The 27,150-nt window shown below is 41.9% G+C and overlaps 1 protein-coding gene and 1 long non-coding RNA gene across 7 annotated transcripts; one reads left to right on the top strand and one right to left on the bottom strand.

Moving 5' to 3' along the window:
- LOC133475012 (uncharacterized) lies at nucleotides 1-24,115 on the top strand. The gene is made up of 3 exons (XR_009787695.1): nucleotides 1-256; nucleotides 23,038-23,146; nucleotides 23,277-24,115. It is a non-coding gene; the product is annotated as an uncharacterized LOC133475012 (long non-coding RNA).
- Nucleotides 3,795-27,150, bottom strand: lzts1 (leucine zipper, putative tumor suppressor 1). 6 transcript variants are annotated; one of them, XM_061767287.1, is made up of 11 exons: nucleotides 26,863-27,150; nucleotides 26,042-26,159; nucleotides 14,962-15,060; nucleotides 14,783-14,832; nucleotides 14,553-14,678; nucleotides 10,555-10,717; nucleotides 10,072-10,457; nucleotides 9,053-9,226; nucleotides 8,836-8,967; nucleotides 6,690-6,884; nucleotides 3,795-5,904 (listed from the first exon to the last, which is right to left on the bottom strand). In XM_061767287.1, exons 3-11 carry the CDS (start codon nucleotides 15,002-15,004, stop codon nucleotides 5,395-5,397), a joined length of 1,779 nt encoding a protein of 592 aa, XP_061623271.1. In that variant the 5' UTR covers nucleotides 15,005-15,060; nucleotides 26,042-26,159; nucleotides 26,863-27,150; the 3' UTR covers nucleotides 3,795-5,394. The 6 variants fall into 6 exon arrangements, with proteins under 6 accessions (XP_061623271.1, XP_061623270.1, XP_061623272.1 ...); XM_061767286.1 differs by lacking the exon at nucleotides 26,042-26,159 and having other exon boundaries at nucleotides 26,863-27,149; XM_061767288.1 differs by lacking the exons at nucleotides 26,042-26,159; nucleotides 26,863-27,150 and adding an exon at nucleotides 17,644-17,883.

Below are 27,150 nucleotides of genomic sequence, written 5' to 3' on the forward strand. Positions count from 1 at the left end.
TTAAAAAATTTGCAATCCCACACATAACAAGAAAAAAAATATCTACACATTTCTGCTTAATGCTTGTATAGTGTGTGGTTTACTGGAAATGACCAAGACATTGCATCACACACACAACCAAACCAGATGTCAGTTGAAGTACCAAGACTGACCTGTGAGGGCCAGCATAATGTCACAGGGCATCCAGACTGTTGGAAAATACAAGGAAGAAGAAAGCAGAAGAACCTGAAGATGCTTGGCTAATTTACATTATATGGTAAGTGAATTGCAGTTGAAAAATCATCATTTTTTCGGTGGTGAATGACTTGTGAGACATTAAACAAACACTCAGCACAACCAGTTGCTCCTTTGTTTGTGTCTAGCAACAAGCGGCAGTTTCAGGTCGCTTCCTAATTTGATATCGTTCCATGTCTCGTTACAGTCAGAGTTTGAATTTGGTGTTGCCCACAGGTATAAGGTTTAATATGTACATTCTTTTTTTTTTAATAAGGAGAAGAACACATTAAAATAACACACCACATTACAGGATAATCAATCAGGACAAGAGACATCTGACAATCAGGCATTTTGATTTGATCAGAAGGGAGGGTGCTAGCCCGATTCTAAGTATGTGGGTCCCCCTTCACTCAGTAAAAGGCTACAGGCAACTAGTGTGGAAGTAGTACAGACTCAAGTTGTATACCTTCATAGATACATCCTAAAATGTGTACAGTACAGTTTGTCTTTAAAATTCCTGTATTATTCACTGAAAATGAGGTAAAATGTCAAATAAACTGCACTTTTTCTCAGTGTTAGAATAATTGGAAGTGCTGGATCTGCCTCTTAAGCCAAATCTGCACCACCATATGATGTGTTTTTCTTTGGCCTCATGTTCTACTCAACAAACGTACTATGTATTGAAATCAATTTAACTGTGATGAAAAGCCTTCCTCACTGATGTAATAGATGTCCATATGTCGAAGCCTGTATACAGTATGCCATATGTATTGTGATCCCGTGTTATAGTGAGGAAGACTCCTTGCCCCTCTCCCCTCTGTTAGACTGACTCTGAATGTGTCCTTATCAGTTATGAGTAGTCTCCCATGCATGTGATTAACACAAGGACAGCATACTGGCAGTGGGCCTTAATTTGATTTCACTTTTGATTTTGTTCCAATCCGCTTATTTAGAGAAGGAGATGATTTGACAAGGGGAAAACAAATTTCATTTCTTTAAATCCAAAAAGTGGAGAATGATAATGAGCGAATGACAAAAGATTCGAGCTGAAGCTTGGTAGTCCTTAGCATTCAATCTAAATACAGCTCTTTCCCAGTAAAATACCTATTTAATAGTGCCTTTATTGTTGTGTTAAAATCAAATACAGTGGTGGCTGAAAATACTCCCCCCCCCCCCCCCCCCCCCCCAAAAAAAAAAAAAAAAACACACAACCAAAACTTTTGGGGAAAATGTATCGTAAAAATGGCACAGAAAAGCGGAGGTCAAAGAGATGAATTGGTAGATATGACATGTCCCTTTTGAGCTGCTAGCCTATAAGCTAGGAGGGCCAAAGTCATTCCATGTGTGCGGATGGCAAGAAAACCAAAAGAACAAGGATGCAGGTACATTGTGGTGCATACGTCTGCGTACGTCGAACTGGGAGTAACCTTTCACAGATCAAATTATTTGACAGTAAACCTCATGAAAATCAGTATAGGAATGAGCAAGTTAAGACCTAATTTCAGTGTCCATGCTTTGCCTTTGATGGGAACTTCGACCTCACCAACATGGCTGACGTAGGAACGTCGGTTAGAGGGGCTGCTGCAGCATGTTGTCAGGAAAAGCCTCCTAGAACATCAGAAATGTCTCTAGGATTAATCAAAGACACTTTAAATGGTGGCAGGTGTGTGCTGACTTCCATTTAATATGAGTTTGAATGTGATTGGGTCATTCTAAGCACAGTCACATCCCCACTAATTTTTTAACATCGAATAAACCTGGCATGTGAACAGGGGTGTATATCTACCGCAGATAGATCGATAGATAGATAGATAGATAGATAGATGGATGGATAGATAATTTAAGTTATTTTTCCTCCTTAATGTACACATAGCACCCCATATTGACAGAAAAAAATGGAATTGTTGAAATTTTTGCAGATTTGTTAAAAAACAAAAACTGAAATATCACACAGCCATGAGTATTCAGACCCTTTGCTGTGACACTCATATATTTAACTCGGGTGCTGTCATTTTCTTCTGATCATTCTCGAGATGGTTCGACACCTTCATTGGAGTTCAGCTGTGTTTCATTATACTGATTGGACTTGATTAGGAAAACCACACCCCTGTCTATATAAGACCTTACAGCTCACAGTGCATGTCAGAGTAAATGAGAATCTGAGGTCAAAGGAACTGCCTGAAGAGCTCAGAGACAGAATTGTGGCAAGACACAGATCTGGCCAAGGTTAAAAAAAATTATGCTGCACTTGAGGTTCCTAAGAGCACAGTGGCCTCCATAATCCTTAAATGGAAGATGTTTGGGACGACCAGAATCCTTCCTCGAGCTGCCCGTCCAGCCAAACTGAGCAATCGGGGGAGAAGAGCCTTGTGAGAGAGGTAAAGAAGAACCTAAAACTCACTATGGCTGAGCTCCAGAGATGCAGTCGGGAGATGGACGAAGGTTCTAGAAAGTCAACCATTAAAGCAACCCTCCACCAGTCGGAGCTTTATGACAGAGAGGCCAGACGGAAGCATCTCCTCAGTGCAAGACACATGAAAGCCCGCATGAAGTTTGCTAAAAAATACCTGAAGGAAGATTGTGAGAAATAAGATTCTCTGGTCTGATGAGAACAAGATAGAACCTTTTGGCCTTCATTCTAACATTATAAGCGATATCTGTGGAGAAAACCAGGCACTGCTCATCACCTGTCCAATAGAGTCCCAACAATGAAGCTTGGTGGCGGCAGAATCATGCTGTGGGGGTGTTTTTCAGCTACAGGGACAGGACAACTGGTTGCAATCAAAGGAAAGATGAATGCGGTCAAGTACAGGGACATCCTGGACGAAAACCTTCTCCAGCGTGCTCAGGACCTCTGACCTGGCCGAAGGTTCACCTTCCAACAAGACAATGACCCTAAGCATGCAGCTAAAATAGCGAAGGAGTGCCTTCAGAACAACTTTGTAACTGTTCTTGAATGGCCCATCCAGAGCCCTGACTTAAACCCAATTGAGCATCTCTGGAGAGACCTGAAAATGGCTGTCCACCAACGTTCACCATCCAACCTGACAGAACTGGAGAGGATCTTCAAGTAGCAATGGCAGAGGATCCCCAAATCCAGGTGTGAAAACCTTGTTGCATCATTCCCAAAAAGACTCATGGCTGTATTAGCGCAAAAGGGTGCTTCTACTAAATACTGAGCAAAGGGTCTTAATACTTATGGCAGTTTGATATTTCAGTTTTTCTTTTTTAATAAATCTGCAAAAATTTCAACAATTTTTTTTCTGTCAATATGGGGTGCTGTGTGTACACTAATTAGGAAAAAAAATGAAAAATGATTTTTGCAAATGGCTGCACTATAAGAAAGAGTGGAAAAAGCTAAGGGGGTCTGAATACTTTCCGTACCACTGTAGATAGATAGATAGAGGCAGAAGGCATATTTGACCATTCTATACCAGAAACCTCTTACTTATGACTGGCATAAGCAGTCAGAATCTGACTCAAAATGTTGTATTTATTCAGCATAAACACATTTGCACAAATGTCCTCTTTTGGCAATCCCCCTACCCGCCTCCCCACCCATAAATAGAACTTCTGAATGTGCCAATGTCCATAACAGATGCATTTGAAAAAAACGGACACTTTTGGCAAACAAATTATGCCAGATTATTATTTTTTTTTTAACTCCAATATTTTCATTTTTATTTTTTTTAAATCAGCAATCTCTTTTGACCACCATCTCCCAGCTAGATAATGTCCCATCTTAAGTAAATTTACAAAAAAATCATTCTAAAAAATTATCTTCTTTTGCATATTAAATGGGAAACGCTCCCAAATAGTAGAAGCACAATGAAACACATAATTGTGGATTTTTGCAGTTTTTTTATGATCGATCCAACTGGAATACTTCCAAATAAGTTGAAAAACGTTGGATGTGCAGTGTAGAGAAAGTTGAAGAAAATGGAGATGTGTGGAAAGATAGCACTTTTTCCAATTTCTTCTCCACTACATCTCTAGGATTTATTTATTTTTATTCTCAGTGGAACCCATTAATCTCTCCCTTCCACACACACTCACTCACACTCTCACCCATACACGCCTCCACGCCCACACCCACACATTCACTCACACACGCACACACACACACACACACACACACACACAGACAGTATCACAATGCGAATCCCCCCCAAATTTGCATTATAAATAGTGTGCTATACTGCTAATCTGTGTCAGGAAAAAACTTAATAATAACAAGTCCAATAATATAATAATAATAATAATAACTTAATAAATATTTGAGTGGAATAAGACCAAAATCATTTTGATTGCACTGATTTACATTAAAAAAAAGACATCATCATGTTGATGGTCTATGTCCATCCAAAGTTAAATCATATCATCATCATCAAATTTACTGTGACAAAATGCCTGAAAAGTAGAAAAAAAAGGCAAATTAAAACTCTTGATTTACTGAAATTCAGTGACAGTTACTGTGATTTTATTGCATTTTTTAATTCAGTGGGAATCGTGGGCCGGGGTTCAATCCCCGGCCCCTCCTGTGTGGAGTTTGCATGTTCTCCCGGTGCCTGCATGGGTTTTCTCCGGGCACTCCGGTTTCCTCCCACATCCCAAAAACATGATGGTAGGTTAATTGACGACTCTAAATTGCCCATAGGTGTGAATGTGAGTTCGAATGGTTGTTTGTTTGTATGTGCCCTGCGATTGGCTGGCAACCTCCTGCCCGATGATAGGTGGGATAGGCTCCAGCACACCCGTGACCCTAGTGAGGAGAAGCGGCTCAGAAAATTGATGGATGGATATTGATTTAGGTATTTTCATGCTGGTGGAAACGGATGTTAATCAACTGTCGTTAATGTAAGTTCCTATTATATAATTTTGTAAATTGTACATGATTTCAGTGACAAAAGTTCCTGTTGAATAGAGAAAAAATAGCTGTAAAAAACATTTATATCCTTAAATAAATTAATATTTTACAGCACAAATTTATATATTTTGTATTTTTGATTCATTTAACTAAATGTGACAAAAGTTGAAATCTGCTCATTAAAAAAGGTTCAGTGGTACAATAACACTAATTAGCATTGGCAATGGCTTCCAGTGTCTGCTCTATAGGCTTTTGTGGAAAAACAACAACAAGAACAACAACAACAGTCAAGTACAAGTGAAAACAGGCAGTCATATCTCAGTGGCGATGATGTCATCGTAGGTCTGTAACCCTGAGCTGTATTTGAGATCCAGGCCCAGCTCCGCTTGGACCTCCAGCTCAGCAGTCAGCTCCTTCATGAGCCGTTCCAGGTCCTGGTTCTTCTTGTGTACCTGGAGGTAGTTGATCTGGAGCTGCTTCTGGTACTTGATGACCTTGTCCTTCTCCTTGTTCCACGTGCGCCTCTCCTGGTCGAAGCTGGTCGCGAGCTTCTCCTGAGCTGCCTTCTCCTCGTTGAGTTGCTGCCTCAGTCTCTCCACTTCTTTCTGGAGGAGTTTTGTGGAGGTTTGCCCCTCAGCCTCCTCTCTCGTCTTGTGGACTGTGGTGACTCTCTCTGTGGCTTGTGTATGACCACAAGGCTCAAGTTGTTGGTGCAGCTTCTGGTCTTTGGCCTTTCCCTCAATGTCTTTCTCCAGTTTGTCCACTTTTTCTCTCAGCAGGTAAGCTTCATTCTTCTTGCGCTGGAGTTCTTTTTGGCACACCTACATTTGCGGGAAAAAACCCCATAATGAATAATAATTTGATATATAATTACGAACGTATGTATCTCAAATCATCTTTCCCCATTGAAATGGATGGAAATGCTAATAATCGGTTCCCGCCCTCCCACCAAAAAAACACAAACATTTTTGTATGTGTTCGAAATAATAATAAGAGAAATAGCACTCTGCCGTATTTTACATCATAAAAACATACAGTAATCACAAAATTAAATAGAATGCAAATAATTAATCAGTTTGTGCTTCATGATTTCATGCATTAATTCAATGAGTATTGTGTTTCTGGTCCGTGCACCTTGGCCACCCGGGCATGGTAGGAACACATACTACACATTGATTTGATGAGCAAATACGGACGAACACCATTGCAACTAAGCTGCAGTAATGGTAGTATTTTTCACACAGGATAAAGAATATATGCCTTTGAGTATTGTTTTATACTTGGTCTGCATGTGTTGCGGATGTATTTTTCTGCTTGTGTTCAGAAAAAGGGAAAACCAGTTGAATTATATCCATGAAACTTTGTAGATGGTGGCTGTTACAAGAAGAAAGAAGCCATTAAATTTTGCTGAGGAGTGCTCTTGTTGCTTTTGTAAAGTCAGAGTCTTGCACTGGATTGTGCTGGTGTCCCTAATGTTATGTCCAGTGAGAGTGCACCTACCGAACAGCAAAAAGGCATTGAAGTACTTTTATCTTGTTGTAATAAGAGTAAGTAGTCACTTTCCGTTTGAACCTGAGCATGTAATCGGATTCCAAAGGAACCTAACCTCTACTTCGATGGTGCGAGAGCGCAGCCTGTCGCCGCCGTCTTTGTTCTTCGTATCGAGCATCTCTGCCTTCGCTGTGATTTCCTTCAGTTGTGCCCTCAGGCTGACTATTTCATTGAGCTTGTGGCTGACATCCTCCTGGCTGTCTCGCAGCTGCTTCTTCAGAAGGGAGATCTCTCCTGCTTTCTGGCACACCTACATTGGGACACAAAGATCACAGTGTCTTCTGTTGTGTGTGTTGTACCCTACTGGGGGCTGTTTAAGTATTTTAGCTGCAAATGTTGCACTTTTGGAGACATATATAATATACATACAAACATATATATATATATATATATTAATCCACTGCTTGTTCAGAACATACTTACATACAACATTCAGAACATACTTATGTGATACCATTTCCTATGCAAAGGGAGCACCAATATTACAATATCATGCCCAAAACTCCTACTCATCATTTGGATATGTGGACAATATTAAAGTCCCTGTAAAGTCAAAACAAAACATTTTTATTAATTTGACACACCACAGAGAACAGTGTTGTTAACAACACCGCCAAATTCTAATGATAAAAATATAAAATATAAAATGAGGTTTTAATATCGTGAAAAAAAACAAGTTGTTGTCACTGCTCTCAAACGTAGGCATGTCGGCAGAAATCGTGGTCCGCTGAAAAATGGAGGCTACTTCATTTAGCACCTTTTTCATGGCTACAGTGCCTGGAATATATCCCACTGGGTTGTCACAGGGCTTTACAACCCTCATCGCAATGAGAGGCGCAATCAACAGCTAGCTCACAAGCTAACAGGCTTCCTGGGCTCCTTTCTGCCAGCGGACAGGCAGCAGGCTTGTCCGTGGTGTCACTTCCTCGTTTGGAAATTCAAATAATGATACCAAGTTGGGCGGCACGGTGGACGACTGGTTAGAGCGTCAGCCTCACAGTTCTGAGGACCCGGGTTCAATCCCCCGCCCCGCCTGTGTGTAGTTTGCATGTTCTCCCCATGCCTGCATGGGTTTTCTCCGGGCACTCCGGTTTCCTCCCACATCCCAAAAAACATGCATTAATTGGAGACTCTAAATTGCCCGTAGGCATGACTGTGAGTGCGAATGGTTGTTTGTTTCTATGTGCCCTGCGATTGGCTGGCTACCAGTTCAGGGTGTACCCCGCCTCCTGCCCGATGACTGCTGGGATAGGCTCCAGCACGCCCGCGACCCTAGTGAGGAGAAGCGGCTCAGAAAATGGATGGATGGATGGATACCAAGTTGTTCAGTAAAATTTGGTATTCAGGGAAGATGCATTTTTGGGGTGTTGGTGTAGCGAGCTTGCTAACTGCACACTGTAGTGGTAGAAATTAGCCTTGTTACAATAACTATGTAACTCACAAGACGCTCAAGTTTTACATTGCGGGGGAGGGCCAACTTAACCCAGACACCCAATGTCGTCACTGGGCGGCATTTTAGCCACACCTAAATAATCAAGAAACTGGAATGGTGAAGCACAGTTTAATGTTGTTTCGCCACAATTCAGAACTATAATGTTCTCGGTCTTTTTCACATATTTTCTGCAATTATCTTCAAACGTATGATGATTCTACAAACAAATTTGTGTTTTTACTTTACAGTGTCTTTAAACTGTTCTCCCAGAGCAAGTGCGACGTGCAGTTAGCTTGCTCGCTATGTCAACACCCCAAAATGCCGCTTTAGAGCACCTTGTTGTCGGCTGTGATTGCGTGCATGTCACGCAGACAAATGCAAAATAGCGAGGAGGGGGATTTTTAAACAGCCAGTGTGTGGACAGGGTCTTCGCGTTGGCTTGGCCACTTTAGAGCGCCTCGTTGTCACGGCGTGGAAAAGCCCCGCAATGACCAGTTGAAATATATTCCCGCCACAAGAGGTCTTAAGCAGATATATTTTCATGCCATAAACATGTACTGTAGTTATGTGTGTAGGTAGGTATTTGATTGACAGTTGAGTGGGGCGTGGTTTCAGCACTTTCAGCAAACACGCCATCAGATTTTTCACAATTTGCCTAATCATTAAAATATGTCAGGGTTATTCATAACACTTCTCTGTGGTGTATCAAATTTAAAAGATGTTTATTTTCCATTTTAAATGGCCAGATGAATTCATAATTGTGTCGCACCTCCCACTGAGTTTCCTCAAGCGCTGGAGCGAGTTGCGTGCTCTCCTCCTCATAGGCCCTCAGCTTTTGTTCGACCACTTCCCGCTCCTGACTTAGCTTTGCGAGATCCTCCTTGAGCCTTTCGTTTTCTGACTGTAAAAGATGTAAACCTTGTTTCTCAAGTGCATGATTAGGTTCATCATGTTAGTCATCAGAAAGGGGGTGGAGGTGTCCTGACCTGGAGTTGGCCAACCTGCATCTGCAGTGCTTGCTGGCTACTTGCGGCCATCTGCGAGGCTTGTTGTAATGTCGTAGAGCATCGCTGGTTCAATTCTTGCATCTCGGCGGCGCAGTACTTTTGTCTGTCCTCAAACAACTGGCAGGTGGCTGCTTCCTTCACCTCATAGCTCACCTGTCGTTGGTTTAATGGATGCAGCAAGGATGTTTACAGTGGTACTAAATCTGTCTATTTCCTGTTTTTTTTGCCCATTTTCTTTTTCTGACTCCTGATAGAAATAGCCATTGGACTTATCATACTAAAGTGTGCTATCATATTCTACTGTGTTCAATGCTTGATGAGCAAGCCAACTGTTACATCAACATTGATGTATCCCAGATTGTTTGCTTCCAATATATCTATAAATCAAATCACATCATCGCTGATGTCATTGTTATCGTAATAATATTGTATTGTGAGTCACTCTGTGGTTCCCCTATATTTGCATGGCAAAATATAGTGTTTTCGTGTTAAAATGTTTGATTTAATATTTAAGCAGTATGGTATGGTTCAATTCAGTACAGTATGGATGTTTTTATTGTTTTCATTGTAAAGAGTCGGAAAATGTCCCTACGGTCTGACTTTTCCCTTTCTTCTGGATGTGTTTGAAGTAGTACAATACAGTTTACTTATTGTTAGGTGGAACATAGCTGTTGATTGGTCGACAGAGAAGTTTCACTGTGTTAAAATTGAATGTAAGGATGTAATTGGAAGAAAATAAGATGACATTTCAAGAATAATGTGGCTAACGACACAATTTGTCTTGCTTGTTTACAGACAATGTCACCACACAAATTTGGAAAATTACAAATTATAGTATATGACAAGAATGAGACAAGCCTGAACTTAATTGTACTGCTTCGTCGAAACTGTATTAAATTGCGGCAAGACACTTGGGTCACTGGACAGTTTGCTTGATTTACAAAAAGTTGCATGTTGTGCAGTGATGAATTAGATTAGGTGACATGAAATCTAAGTACCTGTAACTCCTGTCGTTCATTTTCTCTCTCTAATAGTCTTTGTTCCAGCGTTTCAATCAGTGACTCATCTGTCGTCAGAGGGGACCGACTCCCTCCCACAGTTTCGGAGAGACGTTTCGGCCGATCTGAAGATAGCGGGGAGCCACTGTCATCGTGAGCCTTTGATGACAAGCCCCCTGGGCTCAAACTAGCCCTGTAGCCACCTTCTTGTCTACCGCTGTTCACCCAGAGGGACAAATTGGGCTGAACTCCCTTGCGGAGGCAATTGGTGGGAGTGGAGCTTCCATCGCTGTGACTGACAGGGCCTGTGGAAGCACTTAGGCTACCGCTGGTGCTGTGGGTGGGAAGGCTTGACATCGAGTTACGACCCGAGTCCGACAGATTACCTGAAAGGAAAAATGGGGATGAATCATTTAAGGGTTACTTGACATTCAACCTTTATCATAACATTTTGAAGTTTGTTTGTGTAGTTTGGATATAGACCAGAGGAGGTGTCTTGCTTGTGTCGAATGTCCGGACTCTTTGGTTTGTCCAGTCGGCTGAGGATGTGGTCCAGGGTGTTGCGCTGTGCCTCTGTGGAGCATCCACCCCTGGGAATTAAAGGCTTGTATGCAGTGGACCGGACCAGCGACTTCTCAGCAGTGGTCTAGAAGAGTGAAATGACACGCTGTCAGAAATGCTCTCCCCGCCTCCCACCCTTTTTTTCATAGTCACTAACCCCTTTTAGCTCGCAGCCATAAAAAAATGCAAGTCATCCCATGCCTCACAGGGCCGAGGATGTGTCACACGGCAAAACTTAGAAATCCCAGCAACTAACTTTCATGTAGATTCTGGCATAGTGATCATCCATCCATCCATCCAGTGTGGCCGTTGCACGCTACAATAAATGTGTGAAGCCTACCCTGACCATATCGTATCTGTCAATCTGACACTTAGAGACAGACAACCATTCAGACTGACATTCACACTGAGGACCAGTTTAGGGATTTGGCGTTTTTTTAAGTTTGACAGAGACAACAACATTGTTAAAACGAGCTCCTTCCAAATGGACCAGATACAGTGGATCAGTGGTATTTGTAGGCGGGAGTTTTCGTACCATTCAGTTTTCAACAATTATTTTTTTTTCCAAATTTTGTTCCAGTTTTTGTACATCAATCCATTCTGTTTTCATACCAAAACTACGTGACTCAGCTGCTCATTTTCCTGAATAGAGCCCAACACAAAGTATCCCATGTGCATGTGTAAGTTTAGTGAGCGTTTTCTTGATGACAGAGCCTTCAGTGGAAGCATTTCTAAAGTTTTTTGTGCTTATTTATTTAGTTTAGACTGCTCAATAATCCACCATGGACCCAAAGAAAGTTCTAGCTGCAACCGTTGATAAAGAAGACACCATAGGAATTCAAGAAAGAACTCATAGCAACTGTCACTGATGGCGTAGTGGTACACTCGCCTGACTTTGGTGCAGGCAGCGTGGGTTCAGTTCCCACTCAGTGATGGTGTGAATGTGAGTGCAAATGGTTTGGTTAATTTGGCTTTACATTATTTCCTATGAGGAAATTGCTTCAGTTGTCGAACAATTCGGTTATAGTCAGACTTTTTAGAACGATTACCGGTAATTCTGAAAACTTTAATATGCATACTATGCCAGAAGTTGCTGATTTTTAATACCCTTCATTGGTGTACAGTACATGTGAGTTCAGAATTTGATTTATGTAGGATAAGTAATTCGACATCTGATGTGGTTCACTCACCTGACTTCCATGCATGCAGCGTGGGTTCAGTTACCACTGAATGATGGTGTGAATGTGAGCATGAATGCCTCTACTCTACTACTCACTAAATGCCGATGAGTTCACGATGTAGCCCTCATTTTTTTAAATCAGCTAAGATAGGCTACCTAAACATGGTAACAGTTAAAGAAAATGAGTAGATGGAACTAATGTGACTCTGCTGCAATGCAGTGAATATAAGCTTTTCAGAAGACACATTAAACACACAAACACTGCTACATACCTTTGTTCTGGCCAGAACTACAATGGTCTTGTGTAAACACAACCCAGTATGTTTCTGGACTGTGAACTTCAAATTTTTACTTAGTTATATATAGGGTTGGGCATCGTTTGAATTTGAGCGATTCCGGTCCCGATTCCAGTTCCAAACGATTCTTGATTCCGATTCTTTCAGGGGGCTGGGTCAAAAAGGTTTGCATGGTTTAAAATATAGGGTGTCCAAATTATGAAGATCCATTTTCTTAGCAGCCCGCACCATAGACTAAAATGAACATTTGACTCGGGCTTCTTTATAAACAGTATCAATATCAAACGTGAACCAAAAGGCAATGTGTGTGGAACTAACCCAATCGACTTAATATTCACTGATTAATGTTTCAGCTAAAAGTCAAACACAGCATTGTTAAAATAGTTATTTGCGACTGTTTTAGATGGTTTATATGTGCAGGTTTTAACTTGACTTCCTGTTTTAAGCTTGTAGCCTTTTATTTTGAAGGGTACATACCGGAACTCAGCATTTTGGCACGAAAAGTAACTTCACATGACCCGGTGAATTTTGTACCTGATGCTGGTATATTTAACAGGCAATATACTGCAAAGAAAACTTGAATAATGAAGAACTTGAACGCCACAATGTCTCTCTATTTGCATTGTCTAGTGGTACCATACAGTACCTCCTTTCCCTTTTCTGCCCCCTTCTCCTCCATTCTGTATCCCACACCGCCCACCCCTCATGTGCTGCCACAGGGAAGATGAATAGCCCTTTACTGTGTTGTTAATGATATGGGATGCTGAGGTAAAGATGGAACGCTTGTGTGTTCAGCATTCCTCCTCACGACGACATGACTGGAATATGGGATGCCTTTTTCTATTTAAAAAAATAAATCTCTCTCCCTATCCTCCAACCTCTATTTGGACCCTGATCTATCTCCCATTTTCTGCTTCCTATATGCCTTACACTTTGGCCTGTGGGCCCTGAAGCATATAGAGTTTTTATTATTTTATTATTATTTTTTTTTAGACCTTCTTATTCTTGGGACACTCAAATCACTCTGTGTAGATCAAAGCGTTCGTAGGTCATTCATTTGGAAAAGGGTAATTATTAGGATGGAGAGATTCGCAAGTGCCTATGAGAGATGGCTGCTACCTGCTGTGAGACTTCTATCTTGAACGTTGCAGGAGGTTGGTCCTTTTTTTTTAAGAGTGCACTCATTGAGTGTGACTCATTAATGGAGCATAATGGAGCACTCGGATGTCAGATCCAGAGGAAAGGCTACTTCCTGTCAACCTTGCTATACACATGAGCTGATTCTACCTACTACTGCTCTATTATTTGAAACATACTATATTTATATTAATAATAACATCCAAATACTTAAAATAACTTAAATTATATTTCATGATAACATTTGCATTTTTATTATTACAGTTTTTTGCTGATTTTGTTTGCGGTTTTAATGCCTTATATTGATGCTAAATATGGTTCCTTGTCCTATAAGGAAACTGATGTGTGACGTCACGATTTGCGACAACCCGTCAGATGTCCAATGAGCCTTGGCCAAAAAGGTGGCTCAACATCCTATAACTCGAGGTCGGCCGAGCCACGGGTGTCACGCCATGGCAGTGACGTGAAACCGAACGATAGCCAATTACGAAAGTTGCTGAAGCTTGCGATGTTGCTGGACACATACAGAGGAACAACTGCCCGTGTTGAGCGTTCGTGAAACGTGTTTTAATTTACCACAATCAGAACCACATGAAGAACAGTTTGTTATCGCAATACAGTTACCGGTGACAGGAAATCAATCAATTTATTTGTATTTTTTTGGTATTCTGGATGCCCTGTGGCAACATGATGCCTCTCACAGGTCAGTCTTAGTATGCAGTAAGCACACACTTGTTAATTTTTTTCCTTGTCATGTGTGCAATTTCGCACATTTTAAAACAGTTAAGATGTTAAAAATTGGTGTGTACTCCACTTTAGACAACAAACTAGTTGAGATTTTATCAACAGCATCTCTTCTGGTTAAGTAGTGCACTCAATTTTCCACAATTGTGTGAAAACAATCAACAATCAATCCCACACAATCAATTAATCAATTATTGGATCAATACGGCTACCCCGAGCTGACTAAACCAGAAATTAGTGCAAATTGCATAAAATGTTTGATTCCCTATTCTTATTTTATTTCAGTATTGTGTTAGTTAGTGTTTCAAAATGTTTCGTAACTGAGACTTAATCATTTGTACTCACCGGACACTTTATTATGTACATTTGCCGATGCAATACAAGAGCTGTTGCAAACATTTCTACTAATGGGGAAATAGTGGTCCGACTCTGATTAACGCTATGTCTCAGTTAGTTGGTGGGTGCATCGTGCACTTGAACAAGTAAATGCCTCTACAGAAATGAATGTTTGCCAAGTAAATGTACTTTGTTGAAATCATGAAAATAAAGCACTCAATGCTTACCCCGTCAGTCCCTGACATGAGCATCAGTTTCGGTCGCACGTCAGATTTTTCCTCTCCGTTCCTGCTACTGATGCAGCCTACCGTTGATCCTCCTCTGTGGTTCGCGGGCCTCGGTTTATGGCTCACCTTAAGTGGCGCAGATCCAGCATTCAATCCACAAGCACATTCATTTTTATATCCTTATCTGGTAGGATATCATGTAGATGTCATTCAAAAGCGCCAAAGCCCACCTTGATGTAGAAAAAGTCCTCGCTTCGTCCCGACCGGGAGTAGGAGAGGCCTTTGGGGAGGTGGACGGGGGAGGAGGAGAAGCCACACTTCAGTAAGCCATCAAGGCTGCAACCTCCATTGCGTCTCGGCTGATTTGTTCTGTTTTTCAACCTCAACTCTGATGCTTTGCAGTGCTTACTGTTGATTTCGTCGCTGGTGATGAGGCTGCTTACGCTCCCCATGTTCTGGCGGGCAAGCGAAGGGGTGATTCAGCTCATGACCCCCCAGAGAGGTTCATCTGCAACATAGCACATTGAAGTTAAAGTTGTAAACTACTTTGTTTCCCTCATAAAATTCATACCAGTGCCTGATTTCAAATAAAGTTTAACAGTTGTTTATTAAACTTCACTGCTTCCTCCTCGGTGAAGAGGCGACATCTGGAGCAGGTGTACTTTCATTTGCAAAGTAAACACAAAAGAAACTGTATGGCTTAGCCGTTGGATTGGACTCAAAAGGCCTTTGTGCTGTACTTTTGAACAAATTAGGATGTTGACTGATCTCTTGCAAATGTTTGATTAATACGTCGCCCTCATTTTACCGAAAAAAATATACATGTATTCCTGAATGATGTTTACAATCTCATTTGTAATTTCTCATGAATAATTTCATAGAGTTGCAAGCTCTGCTGTCTATCCACAGTAAAAGACAATGAGGCCCCAGATGTAGTGTGACATGATCTGTCCCACAGTGGAGAGTGGTGGCTATCAGGCTCAGGGGCACCCCCAAACCAGCTGGTCCTCAGCCCCTCACCACTTTATAATGACCACAGCAACAAAGGCTTGGACTTAATCACATCACTTTTGACTTAAAAGGGTCATTTAGGATTACTGGATGCATGGCTGTATTGTATAGTACGCACAGCCATGACAAACTGTATAGGCACACCTACACAATCTAATGTGAAGCAATTCAAGGCATCAAAGGCTCAAATGCCTTTAAATACATATTTAATGTATATTTTATGATTTACTATTATTAATATTATATTATTGTTGTTTGGTGTAGTTTGCAGTTGTGTGGACTTATACTGTATATATTTTACTGTACTGTACTGTATACTGGGATGACCAAAACTTACATTATGTCACACACTGTGCATATGTTAATGTGTGACATACTTGTATAATATACAGTGCAACAAACCAATAAGACTGCAAATTAAGTCAGATCAGAAATATGATCAAAAACAATATATACACATCTTAAAAATATCTATAAATAATCTACATTTTATCAATAGTCTTGTGTTTTTCTTTTCTGGTAATCTCTACTTTTTTGCTGCTTTACCCTGTAGTGCTGTAACGCTTGAATTTCCCCTCTAGGGATAAGTAAAGGATTATCTTATCACATCGTCCCTTTATCTTGTATTAAACCAAGTCAAACCATGACCACAATAATAAACATGACCTCATCTTGTTGCACTAGCATGTTCCATCCATCCATCCATCCATCCATTTTCTGAGCCGCTTCTCCTCACTAGGGTTGCGGGCGTGTTGGAGCCTATCCCAGCTGTCATCGGGCAGGAGGCGGGGTACACCCTGAACTGGTTGCCAGCCAATCGCAGGGCACATTGGAACAAACAACCATTCGAACTCACAGTCATGCCTACGGGCAATTTAGAGTCTCCAATTCATGCATGTTTTTTGGGATGTGGGAGGAAACCGGAGTGCCCGGAGAAAACCCACGCAGGCACGGGGAGAACATGCAAACTCCACACAGGCGGGGCCGGGGATTGAACCCGGGTCCTCAGAACTGTGAGGCTGACGCTCTAACCAGTCGGCCACCGTGCCAGCATGTTCCATAATTTTGCATTTTATCTTGGTTGACATCCATCCATCCATTTTCTGTACCGCTTCTCCTCACTAGGGTCGTGGGCGTGCTGCCGCCTCGCCCAGCTATCTTCGAGCAAGAGGCGGGGTACACCCTGAACTGGTTGCTTGCCAATCGCAGGGCACAAACAACCATTCTCACTCACATTCATACCTACGGGCAATTTAGAGTCTTCAATAAACCTACCACGCATGTTTTTGGGATGTGGGGGAAACCGGAGTCCCCAGAGAAAATCCATGCAGTCACAGGAAGAACATGCAAACTCCACACAGGCGGGGCTGGGATTTGAATCCCGGTCCTCAGAACTGTGAGGCAGATGTGCTAACCATTTGTTTATATGTGGGCCTGCGATTGGCTGGTGACCGGTTCAGGGTGTACCCACCCCGCCTCTCGCCCGAAAATAGCTGGGATAGGCTCCAGCACGCCCACGACCCTAGTGAGGATAAGCGGAACGGAAGATGAATGAATGATTATTTTTATTTTTATTGTTTTGTTTTTTGTTAAATTAATACCAAAACTGTTGGTATTTTTATGACATTAAAAATACTCTCTTAGTGCAATTCATTAAATTAAATTAAATTCATTGCCCTCAGTTTCATTTGGATCTCTCGTGTGATTGCGAGAGGAAAAGCATGAAAAGCAGTGCAAGCGCTGATCAATTTTCATCATCAGAGAAAACAATAAGCAGACTCCACATCACTATGAAATGTAATAAGGAGGAAGTTAATGGAAGCAAGATAGAGAAACCTTTATGCAGAAAGTCATTAAAAGAAAACAAAAGTCTGATTGTTGAGAAAATAAAGGAAGGATAATCCTGAATTTCATCATCTAATCCACAAATCAAGCAGACATACAGAGCAAACAAATTGTGTTGTCTATAAAAGCATAAACAGTCCTTGTCCTGACTTGTTGCCCCTATTGTGTTACTCCAGCTTTCACTATCATGCACACAGCACCCACATAAAACACAGTGAAATAGCTTTTTACTTACTAAGCATCCATCTCTAACCAGGCCTCGCAAAAGTCATCTGTCCAGTCCTGCAGTCCACACACGCGTGTATGTAGTATGCTCTTGAACACTAAAATGCTAGTAGGCCAAGAGGGTCTGATAATGTGCAGTCGAGGGGTGGGGTCAGCTTTGCATTATAACTGACATGTAAATGGAATTTTGTGTGTGTGTGTTTGTGTTGGGACCTCCCTCTTTACACCCCCCCAGCAAACCCTGGGGACTAGTGTACAACATGTGCACCCTCAGAAGCAACGTGTGCCGCTCAAGTGATTAACTTGAGGCCCTCACAAAAGATCCCGCCCGTGTACCCCCCCTCCTCCGCCCCTCCCTGCTGTCACCCAGACACCTCCTGCTCCTGCATCAACCTTGTTGGTGATAACCACCCCTCCCTCTCTCCCTTTCTCTGTCACACTCTATTCCCTGCACCCACACTGAGCAAACAAGCCTTCAGCTGAAGGAGTGAAAAAAGCTGCTCGCTTATTCTTTGTGTGTTGAAGTGTGCCGCTCTTTGTGTCGTACTTCTGTTGACGTATTCGCCCCGAACGGCCCCCATATTTGAGTGTTAAATAAAGGACTCAACCACACAATGGAGGGTTGGAGAGCTTCACTTTTACAGTGATTTACCACCTTAATGCCAAATGTATTCAAACAAACAAGTGTTTCAGGGAGTTGTACGAGGTGTTCATCTCCAAAAAAACAACAACAAAGAATTGAAGATATGTTGTATTTGATGGTCCCAGAGCAGTGTGGACAAATCAAGTGTAAATCTAACAGGCCGTAGATGTCACAGGCGGGCTTATATTTTCTTCTTAATGTGAAGAAAACAGACAGCTTTGCAACACATCTGCTGATTCATTGTCATGGCCACACACAAGAAAATCAATGGGGGGAACATTTTGTGACATCATGTTATCTGGAGAGAACATTTTTTTGTGCAGGATTTCACACTCTCACAATGAGACACTATCTCAGCATCACTCCTTTCTGTTAATGTTTTTCCCTCGACTATAGCTGTACCTGCACAATCTAATGGGAGCCAGTAAGCATTGAGGTTGAATGAAAAATCTGTCCTTACGAAATACAGTGACTAAAGACAAATGGCACAAAAGCGCTGTACATGCATATTGACAATCAGGTCACATTAGAGCATTTTGTCTCCTTTCCGACTTTTCCTCCCCGATCTGCTTGGAAAAACAGTAGTAGGCAATCATTAATGTTAAACGTGGTCAACATTTATAATTACAAATCCTTATCTTTTGGCCAAGCCACGGACTCTGTGATTGTGACTTGAAATGTAGAGATAGTCAATTAATAGATGACCTGAATCTTGCGCTGTTCTCGTTCTTGTGGTTCTTCTTTGTGATCTCCGGAAATCTTGATGCCCTGAGGTACGACAGACATCGGTTTTGATGGCGGGGGTGTCGCGATTGTCGGTGGATATATTGTGTGTGGTCGCACGCAAGCCATATTCGGCTCTCCACACTGTTCTACGTGGCCCGCAAAAGCTTACCACAATTTTTCCTTGAGTTCTCGTTATCTACCATAAAAGTGATAACAATCAAATGCAGGGGCAATAATGTAATATGATTTTTAGGCTTTTAGCACAGAACATATTAGGTAAGGTACAAGAAGTGTAACTGCCTTGCGCTCTAGTCATTTTTAATCTCCGCCCCCTGAAGGCAACCATAAATACAATGTAGTCTGTGATCAAAACAACACCCCTGCAATAACTGCTTCTGATTGGGGCTCATTTGGGTATGTTCGTAAAAGTAAGAGACTTGGAATTTGCCCATGATATCTGCTTCAAACCAAAATGTCCTGTTCAGTTATGTACATGGGTGCTTGAGACTTTTTCTCGCATTCTGTTATGATAGACATGTCTACCAAATCCTGGGTTGATTGATCAAACATCCTAAAATCATATAATTATAATCAGGATACACTTGCAACAATTGGTGATTTGTCGCACATGTTGAGGACCTCCAAAAGGCAATTTATTCATTGAAAGAATAATAACCACTTAGATTCCAAGAGGGCCTTTGCAATGCCTTCTGCTTGGGGCCTGAATACTATTACTATAATATAAATTAAAATGTAAAATTAGAAGCTAAGTGTCAATCAATATTTGTCTTTTATCAGATCTCATTAAATAGTGCAGGTGGTGGTCCACTTATATGCTTCTTTTCACTTTCTCTATAATGATGGTTTCATTTCACATTTATGAGTGTTAAAGTGAGGAGTGCTTAATATTGCATTGGGCAGTTGGCTTGATATACTGCAAGTGCTTCGGTGAGACGGCCAGGGATTATAAATACATGTGTTCCTCTTTTATTTGCACAAAGGTGTTTGCACTTCTTTGTCACATCTGTGTCAAAGCAGGGGGCTCTCTGTGTGGGTTAGGGGGGTATCATCCTTAGCTTTTGAACACCCGCTGACCCGTCTGATACAAAGCAAGGACAATTCACAATGCACCCCCCTCCACACACACACACGCAGAAACACGCACACACAGAAACACACACATACACACGCACACACACACAGAAACACGCACACACAGAAACACACGCACGCACACACACAGTAGACACACTCATGGACACAGAGCTCAGAGCATAGCCAATCGTTTTTACCACAGCCAGCGGAAGGCAGCATTGTGCTACCATGTTGTGAGATCTATACCTGCCTTTCTCACACAATTACCGTGAAACTTTCCACTGTACCTCCACAGTGCCAGATGGCAACGCTTTAATTCTCACTGTCTGTATGTTAATTTTGAACAGATGCATGTATAATCTATCTAGTTCACGGTGTCTGTTTTTTTGGGTCACTCTTGGCCGCCGTATTGTTCTTTGGGTCGGGTGGTCTTAAGCTTTAGTAACTTACCATTATGGCTGCTGCACTTCTACTGAATTGCTATTTGATAACTGCCACCAAAGTTATGGATTGATCATGAGGGTCTATCTGTCCGTTTCTTTCTTTATTTGTTTGTGTGCTCACAACTTTACCCCTTAATCCCTAAAAAGTAATTATACAGTATAGCAACCTATTCTTACAAGGATGTTCCCATTGAAATATTGTCAGCAATATAAATTGAACATGGAAATCCTCATTTAACATGTTTAGATGCTCATATTTTATTATATATTATTACACATTAGGTTGCAATTTGCTGAGCTTGAATAGGATCCCATCCTATTACATTTTGTTACTTTGGATCCTGAATAATATCTTGATCTGGAATGTCAAAGATCATTATGTTTTCATTAAGTGACAATTTTTCCTTTTGACTAGTTACAACTAGGGATGGGCATATTGATCGACAGCACATACACAACGAATGGGTGGGTTGACTGCGCACTGCGCTTTGCCGTAGTGTGAAAAGGCCTTGAGTTGGTGTCGCTTCTTCCGCTTGTGTGACAATTAAGAATGTTAAGTGTCAACGGACAGACCTTTTTCAAAAGTGAAATTAACAGTGATTAACTTCTTTTTACACTAGTATGACATTTAAAAATGTTTAACTGTTACTAAATCGCTTGTAGCGTTAATAAAGATTTTATGAATGCAACATTTAGACACGTGAACGGTCATTTCCATTTCCATTGCTTCCTATCGGACTTTTAAGTTGTTTTTTTATCAGATATTTCAATTCCAATTTTAAACAGCAAAACTATTCCAACTTTCCCTACATGCATTGGCGTGCATTTTAATCTATACTGGTCATCCAATGTGAGGCTGTTCATATTGCTGCTAGTGTTATGTAATATATTATTCATTCATTCATTCATCTTCCGTTCCGCTTAACCTCACTAGGGTTGCGGGCGTGCTGGAGCCTATCCCAGTTATCTTCGGGCGAGAGGCGGGGTATACCCTGAACTGGTCGCCAGCCAATCGCAGGGCAGACATAAACAAACAACCACTCACACTCAGATTCACACCTACGGACAATTTAGAGTCTTCAATTAACCTACCCTGCATGTTTTTGGGATGTGGGAGGAAACTGGAGTGTCCGGAGAAAACCCACTGAGGCATGGTGAGAACATGCAAACTCCACACAGGCGGGGCCGGGTTTTGAACCCCGGTCCTCAGAACTGTGAGGCAGATGTGCTAACCAGTCGGCCACCGTGCCGCATTTAATGTATTAGATAACCAGAATCAGTCTGTGTTTCACGCAAAGTAACTGATGATGACTCCCGTGTAATGAAGTAGGCACTTCCACTTATCACAGTCATGACATGGGGGAAATTAAACTCACAAATTAAAGCAGGAGCAAGAGGAAGATGAAGAAGAGGAGGCGGAGGAGGAGGAGGAGGACGGGGGAAGCTCAGAGTGATAGTTTGAATTAATGAGAAGTAATACTCCATCACTTTCTCTGTCATCCACTGTGTCCTGCAAGACACACGCACATGTCATGATCTGTGTGGCTGGCTGACTTGCAGGGAAGACTAATGTGACCTCCAGCAGCAAAACAAATGGGAATGAAGTGTAGGGTATAGACCCCCATCACACTGCCACTGACCATGCACACACACACTCACACAGTCGTGCACTTACAACGACACCAAATAGCGTCTAATTGGCTAATCCTTTTAGTGCATTGTAAAAGGAGATTGAGCATGAATGGGGGCTTCAGTGGTGAAGAGCAGAATAGCAGATAGTCATTACGGGCCCCACAGTGACGAGACGGAGCGCCAGGTTCGGACTGAAAGAGAAAGACGTGCACCGAGTGACTATGAGAGAGATTTATGGTGCGAGAGCGTAACACTGCATAATAAACTGATAACTGGTACATTGTCCTGCACACAGTCTTGTCTGTGAAAGAGTTTGGATGCAGTGGTTGGGTGTTCTATTTTAATCAAATGGTTATCACATCATCTGTGCTCATTGTTGGCCTCCTCTTTGATACCAGGCCAGCCTTTCATGACAAACCCCCTTGGTGAAATGAGATTGCCTTCAGATGAAGCATCCAAATGAGACAGTGGGTCAACCAAACAATCAAGCGCCTCACATATTAATAGATAAGGAAGTCCAATGGGTTTGTCTGGCTGGTTAAAAACTAATTACACAATACAGGCATTTGCATAAGCTTACAGGCTGGAAATATATAGAGGTAAATGTGTCTAATGGAGCCTAAACGGGAGCATTTAGAGCTAAATTGATGCTCAGTATGACAATACAATAATTGAAAGGTCCTTTTAACACTCTTTACTTTTGGTGCATCTACGCATACTGATTACCATAAAATACGTAACTACACTCATTGGTACACTTGCACAATTTAATAACATCCAGTACAAGAGCTTTATCATAAAACCTACTACCACTGCAAAGATAATGAGGCTAAAATTCAACCCAGATTTTCCAATTTTTGTTGAGGTTGATGCATCGGATACAAGAGTGGGGCCGGCCCATTCTCACCAATTCCCAGTCAACCAGAAGCTGCACCCTTGCACCTCCTTCTCGCGTTGCCGCAGTTCTGCAGAAGGTAACTATGACGTTAGTAATAGGGACCTGCTGTCCATCATTCTCACGTTGCACGAGTGGAGGCACTGGCTGGAGGGTGCCATTTCAGGTCATGACTAATAACAACAAGCTCTCACATCTGCTTGGTGAAGAGACTTGATCCCTGTCAGGCACGTTGGGCCCTGTTTCTCACCCCGTTTGACTTCGTCATCACCGACTGTCCAGTCTTATAGAACGGCAAACCGGATGGTCTGTCCAGGATGTACAGCTCGAGGACAGTGTGCTGGAGGACATCATACAAGACGACAGGATTGTCAGGGGTCTCCAGTGGGAGGTGGAGATCAGATTGGACAGCATGGCAGAGGAGGCGCAGGTCCCCCAAGGGTACCCTGTGGATGAACTGTTTGTTCTCGTTCACCTACGACCAAAAGTGGCTTGCCATCCAGGCATAAATAGGACTCAATTCCTCATTGGCCAAAGGTTTTGGTGGCCAGGGCATCGGAAGAACATTAAGGAATTTTTTGCCGCCTGCTCTGTCTGGCACTAAGAAACCATCCCACTGAGTGTCCGGCGCACACCTGCTTGGTATCATGATCAGTTAGGTTCTTAAGCGCCGGATAGATGGGAGCTAGTCGCCGGAATATTGTTGTTCATTGTCATTTGCCAGTTTGATCATGTGCTTTTGCCTGCCATGTTTTGGCCTAGCAATCATTTTCCTTGTAATTATTTTTATTGTATTTCCGAGAATGTTCTTGTATAGATTAGATTTCTGTGTTCTTATTAATCGACATTTATTTAGACTTGTGAAGTCCAGAAACTGCTCCTTTGTTTGTGTATCTTTCCCTTCATTTCCTGTTTGAGTATTTAGATTATGTTTAGGTTACGCCTTTGCGCTAGTTCTTAACCCATGTATTTTCCTCTACGGCTGAGTTTTGTAAACATGCCCCTTTTTTGAATGTGTTGCAGGCATCAAATTAAAAATGAGTGAATATTGGCAAAAAAAAAAAAAGATTTGCAAATCATTGTATTCTGTTTTTATTTGTTTTACACAACGTCCCAACTTCATTGCAATTGGGATTTGTAATCCATACACACCCACACAATCAAATGAACACGCACGCGCACACACAAGCACGCACAGACGGAGAGTCAGCCAGTCTTTTTGAAGCATTATATGTGCATAGCGAGGTAGAAAAGAATGAGGCCTTTCCTGGCACGGGGACCCATTGACCTAGCAAGCTGAGCAGCGAGTGATAAGGTTGTCATTCTGGAGCATAACCATCCTCCCACCTCCTAATCTGCTCACACTCGGTGTGTGTACGTGTGTGTGTGTGTGTGTGTATGGTGTAATGTGGGAGGAAGAGGTCGTACAATGAGTTCACTTTTTGGGGGTAAAAATCTTTTATTTTTTAGTAAGCCGCTAGAAATATAATCCTTAGGCGATACCTGTGCTCGACTCCAAAATAAAAGCCATTTGACCTTGTAGCGCTCAGTACTTCATTACAAGGGGGAAGACCGCAGGCGTCTCGTTCATGTGAGGTGCAGGTATGGCGGCATAAGACATGGATGTAACACTCCGCTAACGGAGATGCTGTTGTACGAGGATGTCAGATACATACAGTAGCTAGTGCGAGGCTGCACGTCACTGACTCAGAGCCTTCACTCATGAGGGGGATGCTCTATTTGGGACAGTTATTTTAAGATGTGTCTTCCTCAGTCGGTCGTAACAGCTCCAGTGATGCATCCTACATGTCGGAAGTGAGCTGCATTCACAAGAGGAACAAGGAATCCCTCTTAAGCGAGGTACACCCATAACGATATTCGGGTATAAATGGACTATTTTTCCTCTCTTCTGATCAAAGTCAGTAAAGGCCCGAGAATCAGATTTCTCTTTGAGATTATCATGTCAGATTACCCTGTGGTTTGGGGTGTGTTAACTCATTCACTGCCAGCCATTTCAAAGCAGAGTTCCCCATATTGCCAGCTGTTTTAGAACATTTTGACTAACGTTTCAAAACCCGCACAATATTGTGTTTGTTGCAAATATAAGTACTGAACCTACTAAAAGAAAGAGTAGACTTTCTTGTTTCACCAGATAAAAACAGTTCCTAGCTTTTTCCATTCTTTAGTAATAAGCAGTAGAAGATGGGTTGGTTTAACCAAAAACACCGGTTTCGCACAAAAAAGTGGAGGAAATTAGCTTTTTTCTGAAAAGAAACATGTCAAGCACAACTGTGATTTCGACATTAATATTTGTTTACTTTTGTGACACCTCAATTTATAAAACAACAAAAACAAGACTGAGAAAGCTTTTGATGGCAAAATGATAATTTATTTAGAGCTAATACAACTAAGAAATGCGCCATATATACATTGTTTGAGTCTCAGGTGCCTAAACTTGTCTGACTTCCAATGTGTTGGCATTTAATCTTTATCTTCAACTCAAAAGCTATGCTGATCTCAAATCCCAGGCGATGCAACATCACCATCTACAGGGCTCTGTTCAGGCATTACAGTGGTTTATGAACCTGAAGTTCATAGACAAGCTTGGCGAGACCTTAGTCTACCCATCAAAAAACTTACTTGACGAATGTATGTCGGTTGTAGTAAACGGTTGGATTCCAGTTGACAAATACAGTGTAAACTTGTACGGCAGGGTATAAGTCAAAATTATTTTTCCTCCTCAATCTCCTTGGAAAATGGTTGGGGACAGGTGTTCCATATTTTCAATTGCAAATTCTTATGTGTGTGGTCAACACCAAGTTCTGCCGAGCCAGGGACTCTGTTGTGATTGTGATGTGAAACAGAATGATAGCCAATTAGGAAGTGACGAGAAGTTTGCGGCTGTTTCCAGAAACTAATAAAGTAGAAACTGGTCGTGTTGAATGTTTGTATAATGGTCTTAAAAGTCATTCACCATTGCCTTCAGACATTTTCATTCTTCTTCTTTGTGTTTTCCAACAGTCATGTGGCACCATGCTGCCTCTCACAGCGATCAACTAAATCCTCCTCCAGCTTGGTACTACAACGGACATCTGTTTTGGGGAGATATCGTTTAGTGTGGTGGGCTGTGTTGGTTATCTAGGGTACATCACACACTAGAACACACACACCGATTTTTTTCTTCATCGTTTGTGGGGTCCCTCACATTTTAAAAATCGGTTATTTTATTAAAAGTCAATATGTGTTATGCCCACTTTATATGCAGTACCAGGTGCAATATAGGCTCCAAAAACCTGCCACACACCCAATGTTTTGTTACCTACGATGCACAGCAATGTTGAGCATGCTTGGACATGCCCATTCACCTTGTCACACCTCACTAATGTCTGTGTCTTTCACATAGGCTGCCATTTCATTCCACATAGTTTGAACATAGTTCAACAGCAGTGTGAATTACCTTTGTACCTGTACTGTTTGACTCAACAAAATAATAAGGATACAGATGGGATTTTAGAAGATGATTGGTACGAGATAGACCCCTTAAGGTCACCACAAAACACCATGTTAAAAACAGGTTTGTCCAGTAACGGTTGTGTTGGTGATGGCCAAATGTGACAATGCCAACTCTTAATTCAGTGTGGACATCCCGCTGAAAGAAGGCTGTGCAAGCAAAAGACTGTCAAACTGCAAAATTAGTTTTCGAACTAACAAGTTAAGACAAACCAGGTCTCATGATATTCGAAGTTGCCAGATCTAACAGTGTAACTTGAACATGTAAAATTAGTGGTGACTTACCTGTTTAGCCTCTCTTCCCAGTCCCAGTCATGGGCTGCTTTTCCCCAAAACGGAGTGGACGACCGTGGCCAAGGATGATGATAATGTTGGCGTATTCCTCTGGTGCCCCTCTCACCTCCTGTCAAGAGCGGGCTATGGTGCAATCAGTCCATCCACTGAACACGCACATTCCTCCATAAAGTCGCTCCGGCTCTTTCTGCCCGTCCCCTCTTTACAGTGCGTCTTTGTAGCCTCCCCCCTGAATTCCCATCTCACTCCGCTCCGTCACTCATCGCCCAAACACCGCTC

The sequence above is a fragment of the Phyllopteryx taeniolatus genome, chromosome 3 (genome assembly GCF_024500385.1).
Source record: "Phyllopteryx taeniolatus isolate TA_2022b chromosome 3, UOR_Ptae_1.2, whole genome shotgun sequence".
Classification (NCBI taxonomy): Eukaryota; Metazoa; Chordata; class Actinopteri; order Syngnathiformes; family Syngnathidae; genus Phyllopteryx; species Phyllopteryx taeniolatus.

Excerpts from the sequence above, each read along its gene's own strand:
- lzts1 (XM_061767283.1), bottom strand. The coding sequence starts at position 15,004 with ATGGGGAGCGTAAGCAGCCTCATCACCAGCGACGAAATCAACAGTAAG. Across the intron at positions 14,679-14,782 it reads AGGACTTTTTCTACATCAAG|GTGAGCCATAAACCGAGGCC; the intron begins GTGGGCTTTGGC and ends GCGCCACTTAAG. Across the intron at positions 10,458-10,554 it reads CAAGCAAGACACCTCCTCTG|GTAATCTGTCGGACTCGGGT; the intron begins GTCTATATCCAA and ends TTTTCCTTTCAG.